The 27,015-nt window shown below is 34.2% G+C and overlaps 1 protein-coding gene across 2 annotated transcripts in view; it reads right to left on the bottom strand.

The window, feature by feature from the left end:
* LOC113493995 (peptide transporter family 1-like) overlaps nt 1-27,015 on the bottom strand; it is a 45,764-nt gene that overhangs the window by 16,069 nt on the left and 2,680 nt on the right. The window contains exons 1-2 of one of the 2 annotated variants that reach the window (XM_026872080.1): nt 20,987-21,173; nt 3,475-3,553 (exon numbers count right to left, since the gene is read on the bottom strand). In XM_026872080.1, coding sequence (XP_026727881.1) covers nt 3,475-3,553; nt 20,987-21,004 — 97 coding nt within the window. In that variant the 5' untranslated portion in view covers nt 21,005-21,173. Of the gene's footprint in view, nt 1-3,474; nt 3,554-20,986; nt 21,174-27,015 lie in introns of those variants that run through there. The other variant, XM_026872079.1, reaches the window with a different exon arrangement.

Here is a 27,015-nt window from a genome sequence, read left to right as displayed (position 1 = left end):
TTCCGTTTTTACCCTCTTGTTACGGATCTTTAAAAACAGATACTTCAAAACCAGAACTTAGACTTATTTTCGGGAGTAGATTTCTCCATAGGCTTTGCCACGGACACATTCCAACAAGTATATTATATCCTAAACATAGGGATGACAGCTGTTTTATTCTCACGCTAAAAAAAATGCGTCTCGGATATTACAATTTATTGTTATGAGAATCAATTATTATGTACATTGTTGGCACGTTACATATAGACATAAAGTTATATTGTCACTAGCTGTCTCAACAAACGTATTTTTGTAATAAAAATGAGTTCTAGGAAACATAAAAAAGGCGGTACGAAAAATAAATGTCAAATTCTCAAGCCTACCCAATATGTACACTAAATTTCATAAGAATCGGTCGAGACCTTTCGGAGGAGTTCGATTACCTACGCAGAAGTTTTGTAACATCGAATGCATTTAAAACACGCCTTTAAAAGGAGATTATTAAGAAACAAAAGCAAAAGAGCAGGTTGCAGACAAAAACCTACTCATGTCTAAATATGATCTAAAATATACTAACGAAATAGTGTGGAAGCTTAAAGAAATATCCATTGATGACGAAATGTGACACGTTTACCTGATAAGGACTAAACACATTTAGACGAATCTGGAAATATTACACAAATTGCAATACATTGCGGAGCCGTGCAACTCTGGGCCCCAATTCCGCTATTTACAAAGGCCGATGAATGTACGGCAATTGGATAAAATTTGAAACTATTCCTATTGTCTTAAGCATTTTGAAACGGGATAATTGGGAAGTCATTGTATCGACCGTGAGACTTCCGTCCCGTACTGAATTTTCAATTATTTTGTTGGAAAAATACTTGGAATAATACTAATCGTACCAATTGAATACCAGTAAATAGCATAATCGGAACCCTGGTATCAAAAGTTATATACCAACACCAGCACTGTATCACAAGTCCTTGATATTTCTCGCCTAGTCTAAGTGAATTTTAATGATTGTATAGATTAAGCAATGCTACCAGTGATTTGTAACGTTTCCAATCGTAAAGTAAACAAGCAAACAGATTAGATAGATAGGTATACACAAATAATTTGGTGATAAACGGGCCTGCTTTTCAAATTCTCTATGACCGCAATAAAACTTATATAAGTTTGTATAGTTAGTGATACCTTAGGTTTAGCTGTTTCATCACCGCCACATAAGTTCCCGTTACATTACTTGATAGATTTTTTCGTACAATAAATGTCAATTTTTTCAATTTATACGCCAGATAGCGGATAATCAGTGATTGTGAATCAGGCTCTTAGTAAAGGGTTTTAAAGAAAAGGAATTTAACACGAACGGAACCTGGTTGTGTTTCATTTTATTTGAAAACGATTCCCGCCCTAAGGGATTTAGTAAGCAGAGTGTTTAATAACAAAAATTCAAGTCACATGCATAACTTAAAGACATTCTGACTCAGGACAAGCATTCGAGGATCACACAAACGGCTATATATTCGCAGTGGGTCTGGCGTGGTTGACCTCAACCACTCAGTTATACATGCAGTGAAATCAATCAATCAGTTTAATATTACTGAGTCATCATCATCATCATCATCTCAGCCTATAGCAGTCCACTGCTGGACATAGGCCTCATTTCTGATTCGATCCCGCAGAGCAATGCCGAGCACAGCCCTCTCCATAGCTGGCTGAGCGACTTTGAGCCTGTGGAAAAGTCCGTTCGTGAAGCACCACGTCTCAGAGCCGTAAGTCATCACTGGTAACACACACTGGTTGTATGTTACACCTTTGTTTTAAGGCACTGAGGTATTTTCGACGAGAAAACGTTGTGCAGTTTACCGAGCGCTGATTACTGAGTATTAATTTTAATTAGCTAGCTTTTTTCGAAGCTTTGGGAAGTCAAGAATCATGTATCCCAACGAAAGTGTTTGTACCTCTTTATTTTAATTATAAACTTAGCTGACTAGTAAAATAATCCTGAGAAATAAAAGATATCCTTTTTCTCACAAATACCTGACGTAGTCTGGATGATATAGTGGTAGGTTCATACTTAGGAATAATAGCATTTGTTCCCATGATAATGATAACATCTCAATGGTGTGATGATTCATTCCCTCCATGGAATAATTAGTTCATTATTTAGATGTTTCTATTATAAATAAGGAGTCATCATTAAAACTATAAACAAGGCTTCGTATTAAAGTCAAGTGCGGAATAATTAGCCCAGGATTAGCCTGAATAGCGGAATGAATAATTCTCTCTTTTCATGAAGACAGGCGAATAGGACAATTCAAGGTTATAATTAATTAAAACATAGTTTTTGTGTAACATTTAAGCTAATTTGGAAAAAAAAACGTATTAAAAATACTGGAAAATGCAGAAATTGTTAAAAATAAGTGTTTGAACATACTTATTTTTTATCTTAATAATCTTCTTTACATAGTATTGTTTTTTTAATATTCATTCTATATTATTTACATGCTATAAGATGTGTCGAGAGCGCTAGTTATACGATTATACGAAACCATTATATTATTATTACCTATAAAATAAATTTCCATTAAATCAGTTCTATATAAATGATCGGATGCAAACTCTGGAAACAATTTTGCATTGTTTTTTATTGTGAGCGTAAATATAAATATGGAAAACGGTTGGTGTTACAGAACTATTATAGAATAATGATCACGTGTCATAAAACGTAATTTTATATTATCTACTTGTAATATGCAAAGTGGACCACGAGAGTTGAAACACGTGTGATGTACGGAAATATAACTTTTCTAATAAAAACCAGCCAATTTGGTAAATAAGTTTCGGGAAAAGTAAAAAATAAACCATCGGATCAAAATTTATGAGGGTTTTTTTTCGGAGTAGTTTATCTTTAGACATTAGTATTCAAATATCAGGATTGGTATTCTAAATACTATCACAATATTTATCTTTCTTTTATAGTTTTTATCGTTATAAATAATAAAATTGCTCTACCAATTAAGTAGCCTTTTTGTGAAGTTTTTATTGATCATCAAGGTTTGTATAAACGGGCGATAAGCCCTCGGGTTATATCGAAAAATGATGAGCTTTTATTTATGAAAAACTAAAACAAAAGCGAAAATCCATTTCGACAATTATTACGTGAAATATTCATTGACCTAGGTATAGTGCGGCACGTTTTTATTTAATTATTCTTAATTGTGGGAAAATAGACACGTGTGGACATATAATAGCTGTATTTTGCCTGCAATAGAGCTGGTTGTTCATTTAACTCGTGTTCATTACACGCCACACCTAGTAAATTTTCAATGACTGAACATCTTGAAGGGACACACAATCCCAATTCTGTTTTGGCTGTTGTTTTTTAACTAGCATTAGTCGAGTCCAAGGATCACGATTTCCCGATTTACTCGAATACCGTAGAAGTTCAGTCAGTAGTTCAAACTAAGAAATAAGGTTTTATATACTTACTTCGCATGCCATAGTAGGAGAATCTTTCGCAGAACTCGTTTGTGACTATGAATCCCACTGCCTTGGGATAAGGCAAATTCTGAAAAAAGCAGAAAATATTTATTAAACTCAATCAAATCTATAAGATGGTATAATTATATTAGCGCTCATGACACTGCTAAACTTTCAGCATTTATAACATTATTATGAGCATAGAAACAACCCAGTCTGACTGTCTATCAGTAACATACGTAAACGACTACACAGGTTTTGAAAATATTTTGTACAATATTAGTATAAAGGAAATATAGGTTTTCTTGTCTTCAACGTTTCTCCAAAAACTTATAATCATAATCAAGGGTGACACTTATCTAAAACGTTCTAAATTGTCTATTTGTCTCTATATTTTGTTTGACAATGACAAAGACAACATGACATGTGAGGTGTCGACGTGCCTTTTGCTTTTTCTGTGCGTTGCTCTTATGGATTTCAGTATCAATATGCAGTATACGAATCAAATAAAACAGCATCGCGTGTTAAACTGATACGTTATAAATTTTCTTAACATCGCGGTTAGGAAACGGAGCAGTTAATCACGCCAAGGTTTAAAAAAGATATTTACAACGATGTTCAGCCTAAACGGGGGAAGATTGGCTTGGTGATTGTGTAGATCAGTTTTAGCTTGTATTGGCTTTTCATCGAATTCAACCGTGTTAAACTCAAATGAGTTGTTTAAGAATTTTTCATAGTTTTTTTTGTATTTTTCTATATTTAATCAAGGGCAAAATTATATGAGCAATACTAACATAGAATAGAATAATAGATTACACATCCAAAAAATATAAAATTATTTCGAATTAAATGAACATAACGCTATTTTCCGAACGCAGCAAAATTTTCATGATAAAATTTTGACTCCCAAAAAGTTTGCTTAAAATAAGAATATTAGAATACCAAATCACAGCTAGCAATTAACCAATCAGATACTTCGAAATGGGGACAATCAATCAATACTCAAAACAATAATTATCCCACAGTTGCCTAATAAATTTCACAATGCACGTCGAATGCATTGCTAATGGCGGTAATAGTGTTAAACCATCATGTCAATAATAATTACTCGATCACGAGGTTATGTTGATACCTTATTACGTATACTAAACATACATACGTGTGTACGAGATGCATATATATTATTTGTGTTAAGCGTAGTGATGCCACTGAGAGAGCTGAGTAGTGAGTAGATCAATAATTTCGCGCAACGACGTATTATTGCGCCTTGGAATCATTTTATTTTGAATCCCGTCTAAAAGGAGGCGTGACTAATTTTATGGTGGAGGAGGATGCTTTATTCATTGTTTCGTAATCAGTAAAATTTTATAACCCTTATGGTATTGTATCGTTGTTTATGCGTAGCGCTCATTATACGGCACTAGACACAACTTAAAATTAACGGTTATAAAATTAACGAATTTAATTTAATTAATTGCGTAGACTCACAAAGAAAATCGGATAATAACAAAATCAAGATCAACTTGCGTGTAAAGAATATAAAAAAACACCAATTAAAAACTATTTACTATTAGGAATTAACAATAAAGCTGTCGTTACGTATTGTTTAATTGTTCATATGTTACGCCGCGTGCACGTGTCTAAGTAACCCAAATAGTCGATAGTGAAACGCGATACCCATTGCGTCCAATCTTTCATTAAAGATCGTAGGCTTAATTAAAACTAAGTGGAATGGTGGCAATCATTGTGCTAAATTTGGGGCAAGCCATGTCTCAAATTCCTACAACTGATAATACACGAGATCTGCGAAACTAGTTATAACTGGTTTCATACTTTGGTCCGACCGCTGAGTAATTAAGAGTCAATTGATACGACTGAGACCACCAAAGCGCCATTTTTGACCAGCATTCTGACTAATATAATTTAGGGATGTGATTAACAATAAAACTGTTGCTGAATCTACCGAGAGTCCGAAATCCTGAAGTAGGACAGAGAGAAAGACAGCGCGCTTCAATGATTCACATTCGTCTCACTCCCACAGTGTCTACCAGCCAGATTTACGAGTCTGATGTACCGGGATTCAACCAATATAATCAACAAGAAATATAATTTCGGATGTTGAGGTTCAAACCACATAATAACATTCAAAATCGATATTTCATTCGACTACAAATCTGGGGGCCTACGGATATTACTGCGGGAGAGAAAGAGAGATGCCACTCTACACCGGGTATTGCACTGTCCCGCTTCTCGACTATAATAATATAACTCTACAACATGGTAATGACCCTCTGATCGACTCATTCAAAAGTACGTCGGCATATAAAACGTCGCGAGAAAAAAAAATGAGGACCACTTAGCATATAAATAGGAAAGAATTCAATGACTTATTCAAAGCAAAATGTGACAATATCTCGACAATTGAATTATTGGATTGAAGTTGAGTGGAGACTGTAACCGAACGTGATCAAATGGCCGTTCAAGAGTTTATTGTTAGGTGGAGAGAAGACGCGTTTGATTAAATATTGCAATTGACCTCCATGTTCTGATATAAATAGAACACTGTGACAATATGGTTGACTGTAAAACGTTCTTTAGAAGGCAAAACTTTAGTTCTACTTATTTAGAACGTTCAAATTTTTCTCTTTATTTTGGCCGCTTTTGAAAAGTCAGCTGTACGCAGACAGCTTATATCCTTAAAATAGAAGGACTCTTTGCAACATGGTCGGATCATGAAATAATCGTGACTGAATCGAATTCGTATTCTAGAATAGGATACTAGCGCCAACTAGTGCCGTGGCACGATTAGGAACTACGCTCGATTGACAGAAAACGATGTTGATTACCCTCTGTCGCTTCTCCCTTTTGTTTAGTGCAAGTATCAATTTAGAACCCAATCAAATAACGGATTAATATCAATGAATATCAAAACCAGAGGAAACTAATTTCTGGAGTATGTCTGTTGGTTCCTCTTAACCTTACATGGGAATAAATGGAAGAAGGAAAAGATTGGCCTGCAGTCGAAATGAAAATAATTTACTTCATAGTCGTACATAGGAAACTTCATAAACATTGTTAATAATACAAACATACAGGAACAAAGATTATACAAATTTGTTTATTTCCAGATTTATAGTAACCATAAGACAGTTATTAGTCATTGCTAAACAATGCTCCATTGTGATCTATGGCAAAGGACAGAGCAACGATCACGTGGAGATTATAATTAGCTATAAATACAACAGGTAATTAAGGTATCGACGCCTTTGCAGTTTAGTCAAACATAGTCGAGAATCATACTAATATTATAAACGCAAGAGTTTGTATGTATGGATGTTTGTTCCTCTTTCACGCGAAAACCACTGAATATATTTAGACGAAACTTGACACACAGATAGCTTATAACCAGGATTAACACATAAAATAGTTTTTATCCCGATTTTATATTTCATTTTTGATTTGCAGCAGGTGGGCCGCGGGCGATGTTCATTATATTGAAAAATTTAGTAATTTGTACGATACTTATAACTCGCTAAGTGCTTGATACATCATGCGCTATAATATCTACACATACAAATAACACCTACGTCACGACAAAGTATAATGTCATATATAATTGCAAAACGTAATTCCTGTCAAATACAAACTTTACTAAACCAAAAATGAAATCCAATTCCAATCGAAACCTTATCGACGTTGTTATAAAGGTCAAACTCTTCGAATAAGGAAGAGGAAGGACACAGAAGGACAATCCTTACCTTGATTAGTTTCCGTTACGCGTTGCGCCTCTTAAAGAGGCATCGTATAATAAATGAATGAAAGCAAAGACACACGGCCACAATGCATTCTATCGCTCACAATACACATTATAAATGTAAGATGTGTTCAATTCCATTGCCCTACAAACAAACGGGTAAGCTTACAAGTTTAGATATAGACAAATCACAATTGAGTTTATAAGTAAACTGTGCAACCACGAGTACTGGCAAAAATGTAATTGTGTGGATATGTATGCATAAGGTTGCCGGTTCGAACCCAAAGCGGGGTATGACCAATGTTACTTTTTCAGCTCCCAATTTTAAGACACCACTGACAAACGATGAACATCGTAAGAAAACCTAGACTCAAAATATTGGAATCTGAAAAAAACAGACAGAAGTGTGCTAGCGAGCTGATTAAGTTTTAGCCTTTTCCATATGAGAAGAAGCTGGGGCCTTTCTCATGTTGTTTAAAGAGTACAGGCTGGTAAAGTATATTTAAAGGCGCTGACAATAAATTTTGTAAAAGACAAGTATACCAAAATACAGGACAGATATTGTAGGGTTTGGTCGAATTGATAAAATTCAGAAATTTTATCGCAATAGGGTCCAGGTGACTTCATCCCGCAATTAACATTAAAGAACGGCTTGCTCTAGAAATGTATTGTCAATTTACGTCACAATAATATCGGCCAGGCGAGTAACAAATTTTCAGGCATTATATAAACATTACTAATTTGTCCCAAAACAACAACAAATTCCAACGAAGTAGGTTTTAATAACATCTTGAATAGCAACGAAAATAGAGCGTTAAATTAAAACCTAAGGTATGTACTTTAGAAACACATGTCAATAGCGAACGGTCGCTAATGACTAATATATAACACATGTATTAGGTAAACAATGACATAAAACCCAACAATACGTATTTGAGTATAATTAAACAATAAATAAATGTATTGTTATGCGACAACAACTTTCAAAACGTCCATTATGAACGGTTTGCAAAACCTTCTTGCATAGATACAAAGGATTACGTCAGGCGTTTGTCTGGTTTTTTTCTCATTAAATATGAGAAAAGAATGATGGTGGATGGTGGTGATGGTGGAGAAAAGGTGATGTTTTTTTATTTTTTCTTCAAAAACACAATTTAAGATCATTGCTTTGTGGGCATTGTTTCTGTTCATGGGTTACTTTTGAGGTCGCACGATGCTGCAGTCAGGCTAACTGCAGAGATCAGGATAAGCCTGCTGGGGCGGCGGGACGGTAACTCTTTCGAACGAGTTACCGTGGTCGAAGGGAAAATCAAGAAACATGGGTGGGTTTTGGTTAGTAGTAAGACTGAAGGAGTCATTTAATTATATCCCATCCGATAAAAAAGAGGTCAGGTAAAAAAAGAAAAAGATGTCACAATAAAACTAGAAAAGGACAATCAATTTGATGGATACTGTGAAATATGGAATAACTATTTTATTAAGAAACATCACAAAAAAAATCTGTAAAGAAAATTAATCAAAATAATTAGCGAAGGGCAAAACATGACGAATTCGAATCCTATTATTAATATTTTCAAACAAAAGGTATTATTTTTATTGTCAGCTCGTCCATGGACCAGTGTTATTGTTTACGAATGCATTCAGACTTATGATGGCTGTATTTACAGCAATTAGAGCAATTGTGTAGCCGTAATTTGGTCATAGATTACGTCATAGTCATCAGCAACATCAGTTCGGTCATCTTAAATGCAGTTGTTATTTGTTTGACGTTTCTGTCCGTTTAAGGATATCATAATAAAGGGATTATCTACAATAGGCATGGATATGGCTAGCAGAATTACTCCCAAGAATGGTTTAGTTTATGATATTGATTCGATTATCAATTCGTTCGTCCAAACCACGATCAAGTAGCGATCCAATTTTGTCGCTGTCAGTATCATTAGATGTCGATCTCCTGCCACTGCAGTAATAAGCGCTAGTATTGATTTCCAAAGTTTCAACTGGATTCTCTGCGATGGAAGCCTACAGTATACCATATCTTTTTAGGCGAGACCGCGATTTGGAGAAAGGATATTTTAAGGTAGCTAACCTTATGATGAAATAGTCAGCATTCATGCAACTGGGCCAAGCGAAACAGCCTAGATTCACAAATTAGATATCTCCATAATCGAGTGCCTTCAATAGAGTATCTACTTATCTACCTAAAGAGCAGTCGAGAAATGTCAACGGTTGATAGCGAACGATATCAAATCCTGCTGTCTAAAATGTTAGGCCCAAATCCGAGATAAGAGAGAAAAATATATATCTTGATTATGTAACATCCTCAAGTGGACTTGAATCGATAACATCTAAAATATATTTCGTCAAAGTTAAAGTGAAGTTTGCTTAGCTAAGTGATGCTCTAAAGTGTCTCTTTGTCTCTACATGCCACTTGGCATTGACAAGGACATCCGGATACCTAATGGTGTAATTTTGCTATGCGTAAATCATGAATAGGTAAGGCCCTTCGTTTGCTAATCTCCAGTTACGGAGAGACATTACAAAAGAAAAAAGATGTATAGCCTAAATGATTAGGTTTGCCCAACCGTAATCCTTTTTTCATTTTTTTTCGGTTTTTTTTCTGGACATGATTTCCCTAGAAATTATATATTAAAATGGCAAAACAACTTGCGCTTTTTAATCTTGAATAAATACTACTTTAAACTACATCTCATCTCTACAATATCACACATGTTCCTTGCATAAGTATTGTTTATCATTGCATAACAAACGCAGTTAGAATAAGTAATTACAATTTGGTTAACTTGGCAGTTTACCGGCGCGCTGTGCAGTGTGTCAAGGCAAGCATTGCCGCGGAATTATGTGAAGGTGAATGGAGGATCTAACGTTGATAACAACAAGTATTTATTTAAAAGTGTTTATTATTGTACTTCTAGTTACACCCTACTTTTTTTTTTACTTTTTATGGCTTACTTATGGTAATCCCTCGGGGGAGGAAATGGTGTCTTACTGACTAAATTTGAACCGCCGTGCTGCGTCATCCGCGTTTTTGTGTCGGTGTATAGCAATGCATTGCAATCCTTCATCACAACTACACAGCGTTATTACTCACGGATAAAAAGTAGCCCATATAACGAAATCGTACCGAATTTTACCGAAATTCGTCTAGCCGGTTGAGCTTAAAGAGGAAACAAACACACACACAAACAAAATTTCGCCTGTGTAACTTTACTTTGATTACCTGCTATGAAGTATGATTATGTTTTTCTTTTTAGATTGCTTAGTTACATAAATAGTTCTTGTGAAAGGCTTTTACCGAGTCTGGACAAATTGCAGTACAGTTAAAGAAGTAAGTACATATTTAAAGTCTGGTGCATCTGATCATCACGCCAAAACCACTGTCACGATCCCCGCCTAGGACAAGCGTTTGTGTGATCCACCACCACTTGTTCTGAGTCTGGGTGTCATTGTGCATGAGGATTGTATGTTTGTGAAACCCCCCGCAACACAAGGATGAAATTCCTTAATATGGGAGCCGTTTAAAACAAAAGATGGTTTATCCTATGCTCAGATATGGCACGAATAATGAACTTAAGTAATCTTACCAGTATAAGTCGTAAAGTGAAACAGAAATTAGGTTATAGTAATAACCAAAACCGGAGATAAAATGGGTTGTTTATTTTATGTACATACTTTTAGTATTGATTAAATGCTACGTTAAATTTCTATTGAATAACATAAATCGCAAAGAGTGTAGGACTATGACTTGTTTTGTAACAATTTTTAATTTTGAGTTTAATTACTCTTACAGTATTTTTGAGGACGATATCTTTTCGAACGATCAGACTTAGTATTATTTTTGTCACTAATGGCATTATTCAAGAACGGATAGAAAAATGTCACCCATAAGAGTCACGCTGCCATTTTCATGCGAGTTTAGTTTAGATACAAATAAACATTTTCACTAGTATAATGAAAATCGACTTTAATGCTTTGTGATAAAAACGTAAATATTCTCGAGTGATTCCTGCCTGCGTTTGACTGTACCAGCGATGTAATACCTGTTCAAAAACGAGACGAATCTCGTATTTTGTTATCAAGAGAATCTTTTTCAGACAAAATGATTATGACATCGGGAGGCACAACAAACTAAGTACGATGAAATCTGTAATTTTAAAACGACCTCATTTTTTATCTGGTAGATATCTGAAAACAGTTACGACAGAAAAATCTTATTTCAATTTATTAGTACAATTTTAAATGAATTACAATACTTTTTAAGCATGAATTGATTAGCCAATTACAACTAAGCCGGCTTAAATTGCAATTGACAAATAAAGCTTATCATACAAATCCTAATCATTCATTAAAATGTCAAAACATAAGAATTACAATTAATTTATATCATTAATTGTAATTCTTATGTTATGTATTACATTTAATTTATATCTGGATAAAAAAGCGAAATATGTCGAACTATTTCTTTGTATGATGTACATAAGTATATAAGTAATAATATATAAGTACATAATTAAATTGTTAAAATATTAAGACTTAGTACTAATTTTGCCAAAGATAATAAATATTACACAATTAATGAAATAATAAAGAGAGAAAACTGCAATAGAGTTTAACAGTTGAATCATTACAAGTTATCTTAAAAAAACAGACAAATCTTTTAAAACATAATTTTCAGTTGATTCGCTATCAAAATATTTTGGCAAGTAATTGTTAGAACTGCACAATCATTTCTGGTAATAAGTGAGGTGTCTAGCCATAAGCCGTCTTTTTATTTACGCGTATGATTCAACATGAACAAAAATACAGAATAATACATACAATACGGGATCAGAACATACTAATATAATAAACGATATAATTTGTATGCATGGATGTTTGCTCCTCTTTCACGCAAAAATCCCTAACGGAATTTAGACGAAATTTCGTAAATGGATAGTTTATAACCTGGATTAATATAATATGAAGATTTTAACTCAATTTTTAGTTCCCGTGGGATTATTTTCGGTTTAAAGCGGGCGGGTACGTGAGCTACAGCTAGTTTAGAAGTGTGGCATTCGGTATCAAGTAGCGTTATCACTTCAAGTGCTGTCAATATCCCTATAAGCATTGTGGTCGTGTTAAACTGTTTTATGACAACACTCGAAAGTATAAGATAACGTCAGAACAGCGAAACCCGTTGTTACTTTGTGTATACCGATTTTAAGGGCAAAATAAAAGGAAAAAAAACAAGGCAACGCTGTTTATCCGTCAGACACGAGGCTGTATCTTATGAATCGTTATAGCTAGACAGGTAGTGTATTTCTTTTGACACTGTAAAAACAATTTATAATTGAATTTAAGTAATGGTTGTTACGGGAAAAATATTTAGACTATTTATACAGATCCCTCAGTTTGGGAGCCCGACCCGCACTAACTGGTTTTATTCACCTGTTTTTTTTTGTATTTAAATTACTTTGAGTTATAGTGAAAACTTGACGCAAAGAAGGCCTGTACGGTCCCTTTACGAATAAAAATGTTTTTTGCCTCCGAATCGAGATTGAGGAAAAGAGAAGCGGTAAGTAACATCGTCAGAGGGGACTTTCGAGGTCACTGCGTGTTTGGGTGTTTTTGCTGATGTTACATAATTTGGCTGTCGTAATTTGGCAACATAATGGCCCATTATCTTAGTAGGTTGTTTTTATAAATGTTTATAGGCGTCTCAGCACACGTTGTTTTGCCATAGTGCAGAAAATAATGGTCTTAGGGATATGAAAAATAGATGTTGTCCGATTCTCAGAACTACCACAAAATTTAATGAGGATCGGTCGAGCCGTTTCCTCGGATTTCAATTTTGTACACCGTGATACGAGAATTTTATGTAATAGAGATATGTTTTGACTCTACCATCGAGTTGATCAATTGAATATTCTCGTTTTCCAGGTCATTCACTTACGAATTCGGATTTTCGCTTACGAAATTTAAATAATACTAGAGCAATCCGAATATCCGGTCATTAGTAATGTATTCGCCCGATCGTTTCGCATTACGCCTGATTGTTATACAACGCCTCCATCCATATTTGACACCCATATGATGATGATTATACATAAAAGTCGAGAATAGCATTATCATTTTTGTCACGTCGATTACAAAATTTCGTTGACCGCCATTGACAAGCTATTATTAAATTTCGCAGCTTCCATATTGGAAATGTTAACGTTATTTTATGCTCTGATAAAAATGTGTAATGCGTGTTATATTGGCCGGCGGTATACATCAAATACTTTTAATACTTTCTGAATTCATAATTACTTTCTCGTCTGCTTCCAAGATGCCAATTATGATTGGATGATACGAACATTTTTTTGAGACAAAAAATTATTTACATATTTTATGATCACTTTCGAGACAGTGTAACGTAGTTTAATTTTACGAAACACGTGTAAACATAAATTGTAACAGTCATGATAACTCGACTAACAGACTGCTGACAGAAGCATGTCTAATAAGTAACACTTTTTAATTATTCTCGTGTTGTTTCACTACGTAATATTGCACATACAATGCATAGTTACATGCTCTACGTAAGACAATGTACATAGTTATTTAATAGCTTTATCATGTAATAAAATATGAATGAAATTCAATGTGACTTTCGTTCGGGGCCTCGTGAAGAGAGAGCGGTGTATTGTCACATTCACTTTCCAACAGAAATTGCTGGTTGATGCAATAACACCGTACTTGCCGCATTTGGTTTAGACAATGTGACGCCACGCGACTCCGACACCGGTTTATTACCGGTGAAAAAGTCTAATATTTATCCTTCTTGTTTGACTTTACAAACTGTATTCAGAAAGCAAGATAGTCTGATGAAATGATTCGTGAAGATTACGGTTAGCAAATAAGATAGCTACGCCAACTCCCGGTGTAAATCTTCAATAGATGATTTAAGATCTCGTGTAATTTTACTTTGTATCGAATGTTAATTCAACAAATTCAGGTGAAAATCCCTTTGTTCACGTTCAAGTGAATATTGTTTGTTCGTTTGGAATGCCTTTGTATCGATAAAACAATCTACTTTTATGTAATCAAACAATATTTGCTGTTACCATAAGTACTCGGGATTTTAATTGTTTTTCTTTTCAGTTCAAACTTATTGATCGGCCTCGCAGTTGATAAGATACTTGTCGGCTACAAGTGTTAATACAGATCAAGGATTCTATACTAGAAGTCCTCTTTTCGCATTACCGATTAAGTCTCCTATCTAACAATACTTCATAATAATTATTATGATACAAATATAAAGACCGCTTCTGAGAAGTTTTAATGAATCAAGTGGAATTTATATAGGTTTGTTGCAAGAGGATTATGTATCCTTCAATTAATGAATAAACTTATGATGACATAAAATGATTTTGATTGAACTAATGGGGGACAAATAAAACGTAAATCTGTTCTCATTCGCCCTCGGGTCTCTAAAAGACGACGACTTTTTTTAAATCTTTTCCCGCGTTATTCTAGTTCTGTATCAGATTTGGATTTGGATTTTCATTCGGTTCCTAAATGTTATAGAACCATACCAAGATCGCGTTGAGGTCCAGTATTATAGCGTTAGTGTGAGTCGATTTTTTACCAGAGTAAGCTTATGGACTACGAATATTGTAAACAAATATATTTTAATGACTAAAAGGGTTTACAGACACGAAGACATCCAGGCTTATAATGAGCATACAGAAGCCTTCCGATTCTTTCTCTGTGCGATTTAGTCGTGACAGAAGATATAAGTAGAAATGGTTTAAACAAGAATACTTACTGAATGAGTCTCCGCGGATGACTCTATTGTACTGCTTTATATATCCACTTTTATTAAATTTACATTAACAGATGAAATTACTGTTATTTCGTATAAAACACGAACCGAACTTATTGGGTAACAATATTTGGGGTCATACTCTTTTAAACAGAACTTGTTTTCTAATATTTGTTGACACTAAAACTAGTTTTGATGATGTTATTTCGATCAAACTGGTCGGTGTTAAGGCAGGAGCCCTGGATGCAATAACCGTGCATTACTTCATTCGTAAATATTTATGAAAACTTCAAGTCAACAAAGACAGTGAATTTATTTCTTTCTTAAACGACCATAAACTGTAGACATTGACAATATTTTAATACATACTGTTTAATAAATATTTCTGAGAAGCCATAGACAAATTTGCATCAAAGCAGATTTGAAGCCGAATACAACTTCAACGGATCTATGGAAATTACATCACTACTTGATATTTTCTTTAATGCCGTTCGCAAACAGAATGGCATAAACACAGTTACAACTATGCCCAGCTGTGGGTTATTCGAAGCTTAAGCTGATCTGATGAATGTATTATTCAGTTTATTTCATAGAATTTTCGACCTTCGAGAATATACTCTTGATCGATTAGTTAGCATTAGCGCTGGAAGAAATGTGACGGCTAGGTTTCTATGTCTGTCTAAGATAAATTGAAAAGAAGAATAGTAATCCCGTTTTGGTGGTACCGTAGACCTGCCCAAGTCCTTCTACTGTCAATAAAATATCTTGTAATACTTTGTCGAGGTCCTCACACTCGCAAGTACTTGATCCTTTACAAAGCAATTGGCCTCATTACAAACTAAATTAAGAAAGCTCACATTGCTTATAAACAATGATAAACTTTTAACAATTGATATCTTTAAAATTAGATTTGGTCACAATACGAAGAAAAAATAGTTAGATAACTTTGCTTCATCGATTTCAGTATCTGGCAAAGATTTTGTAACACTTTCAAATTCTTGACAATGACCTGATTGCTTTTAACTAAATCAATTCTCGTTCCTAGGAAACTTAATTGTCTCGTGAGTTATTAAAACTATGTATATAGGCTGTTTCTTTAAGGCAATATTTTAATGTACACACTGAGACACGAACGCCACCTATAAACAAAAATAAGCACGTGCTTGCAATTATAATTGAACAAAAGGATTTTTCACTGTAACAAGAACAATAAAATCGCAACAGCTATGGTAACTTCTGACTTTGATGAACGACTGCACGCTTGTGAACAGGTTCATAATATGTAACTACATACGTAATTCTTTCATTCATTACTCAAAATTTATATATGGTTTTTGTTTTTGGGAGTGTTTTCTCTAAATTACATAGGTAAACACTCCGTGGTAGAATCAAAAATTTTAGTTTTTCATGGAAATTTTGTTTAAAGGACATACATTTTTTTGGTGAAAATGTTGTGAGAGGCTATTGTTTTTCAAGTTCTTTTAGTAGCAAACACATAAAAATCACTTAGATTGATTTAAAAAACAGAGCACTTCTTCTATATTATCGTAAGTGGATTTTTTTATTAAAAACACATTTTTCCATACAAATTACGACTCGTCTTATACGAAAGCTTTTCGAAACCTGTCTCAGTGATCAGATTGTCACTTAAAATGGTTTCGACAATATTTTTTACTTTTTTATTTTTCAACAAAAACTTAAATTTCGAGTTTCGTTATAACATCAAGGCACACTTAATGCCGATGACCATGAGGGTCTACCACAGTTCTTAAAGAAATTTGAATGCAGTTGTGTTAAAGTGAGAGAGCGCTACACGGAGCATAACGGCATCTCTCTTTCACACCTTTAATAATATAACTTTAAAACATGATGGTAGGTTTTCTGTATTCAGGGTTCTTGCTAAGAGATTGCTTTTGGATGAATGCCAGAATTATAGGCAGTTAAATAAGTTATATCTACAGCCTTTATGTTTTGCACTGTTGAATTAACTTCTTTGACGAACGAAATATTTCAACTTCTTTGTTTAAAACCTCGACGAAAAATAGAGGTGTTATAATTTTTACGTGTCCCTCTGTCTGTGTTATATAGCTCCTCAATTGATTGAGTAATTTCAGTGGTTTCGGGCATTCTTACTGACTATCAAGTTTCAATGAACATTAAATAAACGAGGTGTGACAGTGTTACTTATTGCTTATTTATCCATAGGCATTAATGGGAAAGGTTTCGTTAGCGGAAATTAAAAACAGAGAAAACTAATCGAAGTCCTTAAATAGGCTACTTCATCATATTTTCAGTGGCGTTGCTCTTGAAATCACCTTAGTCCACTTTATGGAGTAATTACAAGTTGTATTTAATGTTTTAATTATCGCTCACGTTGCTTCAAATATTTGATTAACCATGAATTTGACACGTGACAGAATCAAGGTTCACATTTTATGGGCGCTTCTTAACTACCCTTAGGTGTAGTGGGTTATAGATCACTAGCAGTCGCATGCGGATTTGCCCGCATAAATACCGATTATCACAACAAATTGCAATATGAACAGAGCATCAGAATATAATTAATCTCGGGAAAAATAATAAATCTGTGTTAAGGGGTAAACATTCGTATTGTTTATTACAACTTTTTTTGGCAGTAACCGGCATTTGCAAACTCTGATCGTCAGCAACCACTTTTTTAATGTCGGTCGTGGGGCATTTGCTTTGCAGTGAGAAAACAATAAAAATTATTATAAAATAGAATTGCATTATTATTTTAATTGATTTACACAAGTAGATCCTAATCGAAGGCTTAGTTTGAATAGACATTTGCGTCGCGTTGAAGTGCCGATATTAATAAGCCACGTGTAAACAAATTGACTGGCATAAACGCATAATATGTTGAAACGCTAAGATTAATATAGATTATAATATTTAACCATTGAGTGCTTCAGAAACTATGTATAGTCGTACTAATAGTAAATATTTTTGTTGTTTGTTTTTATTTTTTTCCGAACTTTTCATTTAAACGAGCATGAAATTAATTCATTTAGGAAATATGGTACTTTAAGAAGATTTTTTTCATGGGTTGAAGCTTAAACCTTCGCGGATTGAAAGTATCATTAAAATAGGCACGAGATAAAAGTGTCCAATGATTTGCGAGAAATCGATATTATATTATAGTTTATTATGTTAACCAACATTCTATTGTTAAATTAAATCTCGGCGCGGGAGTCAATAACAATCATAGTATTTTAGACCAAATACCGTGGATGCATATTGACTATTAAATGACACATAATATAAGTTCGTATATTTTAATCAAAATCAAAACGTTCCATCATTAATTTAAATCACTTAAGTGGATACTCAATTAAAGTCGATCGATTAGAACTCGATTGTCCACACAATAAACGGTGTCGACACTTTAATGTTTAAATTATGGTTGCTTTAATTTTTGTTTCTAACGAACGATGACAGACGTCCCGATGTTTCAACCAAGTTTATATGTTTCATGCGGGACGTTTTCTATTGTAATTTTCAACCGACTAGAAGGTAGTCAATTCGTACACATTTTTGTACGTTTGTTACCTCAGAACCTCGGACTGGATGAACCGATTTTGTTAATTATTTTTGTATTTAACGCGAAATAGCTATAATTTGGTGGTAAGACATTCCAAGTTATACTCTGTAGTTTTTTTTTAATTCTGATGTATATTTTTATTGTTAAAACAATATAATTGGATATCTTACTTAATTAATTTTTCCCGATTTTTCAAACGTCAGATAACTTTTGTCTGAGGAATATGTTGGACTTCTTTTTTGCTTTTGTATTGAAAATATGCCAAACGGCCATATTTATTCGTCAAACATAAGTTACCTGGCGATTGAAAAATCGGCCCTTAATCTTCGTGTAAAGGCCGATAGTTCAATCATCAGTTAACTTATCTGAGGAATAAAAATGGCGATTTGACATATTCTTTACAAAAGCTGTCAAAACGTCAAACATGTACTTAAGATAATAGTTATCTGACGATTGGAAATCTGCTCTAAGTAAAATAATATCCCCAGCGTTGTTTTTAATAGATCTAGAAGGGACGAGAAGTTACGTTTTTTCCGTTCAAATGTACCTACAAACTGACAAGTAAAAGTCACGTCACTTATCGAACGGGATTTTGAAGTTTTCTATTCTAATGCGACGTAATCCAACAAGTAATATGAACGCAAAAGTTTGTATCTATGGATGTATGGGTGTTTGTTCCTCCTTCATCAAAAACCACTGAACTGATTTAGACGAAACTTGGTACACACATAGATTATAACCAGGATTAAAACATAGGATCAGAAACATCGTTTTTATCCCGATTTTATGTTCTCCGTGGGATAATTTTCGATTTTTAGAGAGCAGAGAAAGGGTCATCAGCTAGCATTATCCAAGTTCTCTATATTTCTGTCGTTTATATGGACTCCGGCTTTAACTGCTTCACCGGACAACTAGTTATTGCAAACAAACAATTTTTCTTCAATGAAATACAAACATGTTTGTTGGGACAGTTGTCTCCATAGCAACATGCATAAGTAACGAGTGCAGTTTACCTTGGACGATGAGTAAATGTCACATTTTCACGATAACACCGTTTTCCATAATGCCAAAGGTAATTAAAAACGCGAAGTGCGTGGTTTTTGTCGATATTTTAAGTTAATATTTTGAAACTTTTGAATCTAAAATTTAATGTGATTATTTTATTGTTTATTGACTATAGACAATCGCTTTGCAAGTATAGGTCGCCGGTCCATAAAGGCACGCGTTACCAAATATCACATTTATTACCTAAATTAAATGTATCGAGTCGGTCAATTCAGGTTTACGAAAATTTTGTACCTAACTTGTTTTTTTTACTACTTTTTCACTCGCGTCGATCTTAATTTGATTTGGACTTATAATTTCCTCGAATTCAACTGTACATACCACATAATAACACATTTTTTCATAATTAATTATTATTTTATCGAATTCGCATTTTTTGTTACGTTGTAATCATTTGTTAAAGAACTTTTTACTCATTAATTTTATTAATTGAAAGCAGACCACAGAAAGCTTATTGTATCAGATTTAAAGGACCATAAAGACGAGATTTGTCATAATTTATGAATACAATTAGTTCACTATCATCAATATTTATCAATCAGTATGAAACCGGGCCTGTTCGGTAACAACCATTTCACATTGAATACGTTCATTTAAAAAAAAAATCTAAAAAGGTTAGTATTAGATGCGAATGTTTAAAAAAAGAACTTGCTTATTTTATTGCTTAATTTACCGCGATTAACTGTCGAGAGCATTTAATTCATACTTTTTTAACATTTTTTTTTTAACTATTGTTATAATATGTCTTAGCGAAGCGCGTAATTCAATTTACGTTAAAATGCCTCGTTATAACAATGTACACTCATGACATATAGCTCCTAAATCTGAGACTTTAATAGATTCTTAATGTATGACGTTGTAAAGGTTGATTACTTTATAATTGAAGCTGTGCAGATAAGCAGGCTGTTTCAATCTAAATCAGTATTGTCGGAGCAGTAAAATATAATCAGCCGGTCTAACCGTCGTAAACTGGCGAACAAAGCGCCTTTCAAACGTTCAATTATAAAATCATTAATTCTTAACGAATAACCAAACTAACACTCATTATTTAAAAAATCTAGTATAACGTTGTCTTATCGCTAAAGCAAATAAAATATTTTTGTTACGAATATTTTTATTTTAAATTAACACAACCGTGAGTAACATAAGTTTTATGGTAAACATAGCATGAAATAAATACATCGCAGCTGTTATTTAATATCGTACATAAACAGTAAATGAAAATAATATGAAATGAGCATATTAAGAGAAGGCATGTAGCAGAGAAAATTAACGCCAAATTAATTCAAATCGCTAATCAGTCGCTTGAAAAAAATAAAATTATACCAACCCTTGGTTTGGCCTCCATTTTGTCCAATATTCGATAATTACATATAAAAAGAGCACTATTTATTTTCTAGACTCGCGAGAAGTAAACGCACTATGACATAATTTGAAAACGTTCGTTGTGGAACGCATGCGCAGAGGCGAGCGCGCGATCTGTCAGTGCGCGCGCTACTGACAAGCTAGCGTGTGTCAATCCGAGACGAGACGATTGCAAGCAGTTTTCCAACGATAGATGCGATGCGCCGCGACGTCATTACCAAGAGTTAACGACGAGGTGCGAGAAATATCGTTCAGGTTGCGGTACGTTACCGACTTTAACCAATCACATCTGACACCATTGCGACCTCACCCCGCATTGGACTACAATTATCAGAATAGTTCGTGCATCGTCTATATAAGGTCTTATAGTACGCGACACCACATCAATCCAGCGTTTATTAAACACAGATATTACATGTTGCATTGCATCAACAATTCCTTTGACAGATTTCCTACAAAATGTATGGTAAACCAATAACGGTTTCAGTTACCATTGACGGTAATCCATATTTGGATCGGCTGTCGTCATGGTATTATAGTAAAACTAGCTTTTCGCCCGCGGCTTCGCCCGCGTCGAGGTCGGTTATATCGCGTTTCCAAGAGAACTCTTCCAAAATCCGGGATAAAAACTATCCTATGTTCTTTCTCAAGGCCAAATCTATCAGATCAGTTCAGTGGTTTAGACGTGAAAGCGTAACAGACCGATAGGCAGAGTAACTTTCGCATTTATAATATTAGTAGGGATATTTTTGATGGGATCTTAACTATTATTTGTACTACTAAAGGTAAATACTAGAGATGCGCCGAATAGTGGTTTCACCGAATAACCGAATGCCGAATACTATTCGGTTTTAAGTTTACCGAACCGAATATTCGGCCGAACTATTCGGTTTAATCCTTTTTTGCCTCGTCGCGTAAACAGGTATCAACATGTCCTTACTTGCCGCCCTCAAGATTAAACATTAAAAAAATGATATTTTTTAAGTGTTAAATGTTTAGTTTCAGAAATAAATATTACTAGCTTTTCGCCCGCGGCTTCGCCCGCGTCGAGGTCGGTTATATCGCGTTTACAAGAGAACTCTTCAAAACTCCGGGATAAAAACTATCCTATGATCTTTCTCAAGGTCAACTCTATCTCTGTACCAAATTTCATTAAAATCAGTTCAGTGGTTTAGACGTGAAAGCGTAACAGACAGACAGACAGAGTTACTTTCGCAATTATAATATTAGTAGGGATTATTATCTTGTTCTATGGTTGAAATATTTTTTTAAAATAAATATTGACTAGAAAGTTGTAAGTAAAATGTTGTTGCTTAAGAAATAAACATGTTGATTTTTGGTTAAAAATTAACACTGAGTTAAAGTTTATTTGCTTTTTTTTATTATCTTAATTCAACAATTTTTTCATAGTATTCCGTAGACTTATAACAGAATAAGTTATATCTTTTAGTTCTACATCGGGTAATGTGGCGGAGAAAAAATGAACCGAATATATTCGGCACCAAACCGAATAATTCGGCCGAATACGAATAGTGATAAAATTGCCGAATACGCCGAATACCGAATACCGAATAGTTATTCGGCGCATCTCTAGTAAATACTAATGCGCTGTAAGGAACACATTTATATTTAGAATTCAAATTGAATTTATATTTACTGCATAAATTATTATACACTATCTGCCCCTATGTACGTACCGCCTAACAGTCAGAAATACAAAAAAATGGTATCTACTTCCTTATTTTATTACCTATTGAAATAAGCCTAATCAGTTCAGCCGTTACCAGCACTAAAGTCAACTTACACTTTATTCAATTTGTTAAACAAATTTACTATCTTGTAATAGATAAAATTAATAAAAAACTTATCAAAATAATAAAAAAAATAACAAAAACCACACGTCGTCAATATACGACCGTGGTGGGACTCGAACCCACTACTCCCGATCCTTAAATCGGATGCCCTTACCCATAGGCCACACGGTCTTGTTTGTACTCAGCGAATTTAACCACTGCAATCGAAGTATAGGCTTTATTTGAGTGTGTTTATGTTATTATATCTAGGACTAGCTGTTTCCCGCGGTTGCACCCGCATAGTAATTGTTCAGTTTTCTCGAAGTAACATTTTCATCTTTTTTTTTACCCTTCCGATTTTTTATGTTTCCACTAGCGACCCAGCCCGGCTTCGCACGGCAGCAGTACCTACTAATATACGAATCAAAATTTCTTCGACGTTCTTTATTTTGATAAGGATTCATACCATCGCTGCATCGTAATAAAAAAAAACTTTGGAATAAACTATTAAAATTTGAAAATTGAATACTTGTCGTAGTGGTCGTATTCATTTTGATGAGGATTAGTACCATCTCAACAAAAACTGCTTCGCAAAGAAGTTTTGTTTTGGAATAAAATTATGAGCTCAAAAATGGTTATAGCGAGTCAACCTTAAAAGATAGGCATATGCGGTCTCAAACTTTTTTGTAGATCTTTTTATGGTGTACAATATTGTAGAACATTATTTTGAAGTATCTCTTGCGGTTAAGCCAGCGTTTACAATAAAAGCGTAAAAAATAGTAAATACATTTGAAATCTCTAAAATTGACTATGTTCCTTCCTGTACGAATCGACATCAAGATAGTGAAAGTCGGTTAGGTTACAAAGCCGCCACTAACACTATCGATATAATTAGGTAACGACTTTAAATTACACGTTCTACCTAATAAGCGATACCGATAGAGGCGATAGAATGTCGTTCTTGCACCACGCCAGTTGGAACTAGAATTATGAAGCTCAGAACTTTATAAAGTTTCAAAGCAAGATCAAAATAATAATAACAGCGTAAGTACGTCCTAATGCTGAGTACAGGCCTTTTAACGTCAAAAGGGTCGGTTTGATCTTTGATCATTGAGGGTTGGTGATTTCAGATTTCAATATTTGGAATCGAAGTTTTCTTACTATATTTTCTACACGGTTTGTCTATCTGAATAGTTAAGATAATACCTACGTAAAACTGATAAGTCACATGATTACTATGACTGAGCTAGGATCGAATCCACATCTCGTGGATACAACTGCAAGGCTACCACCATCGTAGCTTTTTTCCCTAATTGGATAATTTCTCCTTCCCTCTTTATTGCTATTCGGGCCCGTGGAAATTTACATTTCATCAAATGCCAAGTCTGGCGAATCTTCCAAATGGGTACGACTGATAAATCAAATCCACTTCGTTAAAGGCCTCATTTGTTAAAGGGTATAATTGTGCTCTTTTAGTATGGAACAGTAAACCTATCTTATACCTACGTGAGTTGTTAAAAAAGTGCAATAAGGGAAAATCCGCGAACAAGAATCAGCAAATATAATTTAACATCTAACAATAAGACACAATTAATTCCGAGAAACTAGTTTCTTTAGTTAAAAACCTATTTAGTTTTTAATTGATATTCATTTATGATGTCGTAAATGTTTGCAAATTCCATTATGAGGTGATTAACATCTAAGTCTTGACATTACCAATCAGTGTATTTATTCATTAAAAAACTTACGTCAGGATGCCGATGAGCCCAAAATTTTGGATTTTCCGTAGCTCATTTTTAAGCGATCAAATAAATCTGAAACGACCCTAATTAAACAAAGGTGAAGTTTTATTGAGTTGAATTGTACCTATTACCTACCTGTAAGTTAATGTATTTGAAAATGTAAGAAATTAACAATATGTATGTACAAGTTAAGGATATTTTAAGGTAAAGCTCGGTAAACTTCAGTTTATTTCCTTTTTGGGGCCAGCTATTGGCAAAATCTATCATTTTCTAGGCGTCTAGTGAATACAAGAATCCTAGTTCGTTTTTTGGTAACACCGGAAAAATGAAAACCTGGTTGTTATAAGTTTAACGTGTCTGTCTGTGAGATCATAACTGCCGAACGGATTCAGCGAATTCAATCTAGTTTGTTTTGTATTAAATGGGAATTATGTGCTGTGTTAGACATGTTTGATAATAATCGGTATTTCAAAAGTTGTATTTTTAAATTGGCCGGTTAGATAAACAGTTGAGAAGCAGTTACCAATGCCTATGGACCCTAGAACCTTAGGGACCTTAGATTAGTTAGACACATAGATAGACCTTAGGTCAGACACCTTAGATTGATACCTATGTAATGTATCAACTTTAAAAGAATCTGTTCGGTGGTCTGACCAGGTCACTATCACCTTATAAAACAAATGGCATATTTTTTCCACATTGCTAAAAATATTAAAAATCTTAGTGATGGTGATTAGTTTTATTAGAATTCAGTACCCAATACGTAATAAGGTTCTGTATGTCAGTTTGCCGCCTACCTCATGAAAGGTGATAATTACAACAGTAATTACGACGATTCTGTAGTTAGTGACGTGATAGTCAAACAATACTAAATAACAGAATACCGTATCAAAAACCATCTTACAAACTTGAATATAAAGTTCTTCGTGATTAATTAAGAGAGAAAGATAATCATTTTCCACAACGTGCACACAGCGCCATCTAGTAACAAACCTGGGTACTAGACAACTAATATTCATATTCAATCCTACTACTATTATAAAGGCGAAAGTTTGTAAGTATGGATGTATGGATATTTGTTACTCTTTCACGTAAAAACTACTGAATGGATTTGAATGAAACTTTACCACAATATAGCTTATACATCAGAATAACACATAGGCTACAATTTTTGAGGTTTCTAATTATGAGGTCGTAAAAAACACATTTTTTGCGCTTAAATTGCAAACGCTGACTGAATCCTACAAGATAGATAGAAGGTAGATAGATAGATAGAAAGCAGGTATAAATTATAACTTATATCTTCTAACCACGCGGACGAAGTCGCGGGCAACAGCTAGTATTCAATATATTGATGTAAAATATTGAAAACGAATTACAATGACTTACAAAACGTTGAGGCAGTAAACCCCCGAATGACAAGATACGTGACGTCGACCATAATCTTACACGTTGTTCTGAAGATGTGTAAATTACTTAATAAAGACCTTATAATGTGCAGAATTGACACATAAAAATAAAGGTGTCTCGAACTGGATGCGGAAGGCAGAAACCGGCTGTGACACTGTTGAAACTTGGGAGAGGCCTATGGCCAACAGTAGACATCGATAGGCTGAACTGATTGATATATTATGCAGAATTTATGTTAAACAACTCCATTCGAAGTTCTTTTTATCTTTAATTATTCTTCATCAATTGTATTTAACTAATTAAGACGACCTCCTTGGTCGAGTGGCGTACGCACCGGTTTCAAGGTGTCGCTAGCTCTGAGGTCCCGGGTTCGATCCCCGGTCGGGTCAATGTAAAAATTAACATTTCTACATTGTCTCGGATCTGGGTGTTTGTGGTACCTTCGTTGTATCTGAATTCCATAACACAAGTGCTTCAGCAACTTACTTTGGGTTCAGAACAATGTATGTGATGTTGTCCGCATTTATTTAAAAAAAAAAATATGTAGGCATCTGTTATTTAAATCATCCTCGTCACAGCCTACTTTTACTCTCATTTCGGCCAATGCGCATTTGTCATTAATTTATAAAATGGTTCTTCAAACGCTTACAAATAAACATACTTAGCTCACGTTTCGCAACACGAATACTATGAACAAAAATTCGTAATATGAACGTTACAATTATTACGGACGTTATAAATTAATAACATAGATAATTACTTCGATACGCACACACTATTCGATTGGAAACCGAACTCAGGCCTTCTTTTCTTCAGCCTTCTTTTGTTACAGTTTTAAGTAGGTTATAACTACAGTATACGTCACCCGGCCGCAATCACGTCTGCATTAGATAACAGGTAACATGCCTTACTGAAATTGTTTACATAAAGACCTACTAAACTAACATACTTAATGTTGCATTGATATGCCAAACAAATACGTCATTATCTATTAATTTAGGAATAGAATTGATAGTTTATTGAATGAGGGGCTTGTTTCCCGAATTATG

Source organism: Trichoplusia ni, chromosome 5, assembly GCF_003590095.1.
Source record: "Trichoplusia ni isolate ovarian cell line Hi5 chromosome 5, tn1, whole genome shotgun sequence".
NCBI classification, from domain to species: Eukaryota; Metazoa; Arthropoda; class Insecta; order Lepidoptera; family Noctuidae; genus Trichoplusia; species Trichoplusia ni.
Note: the sequence above shows the minus strand (reverse complement) of the source record. Positions and strands in the feature narration are given on the sequence as shown.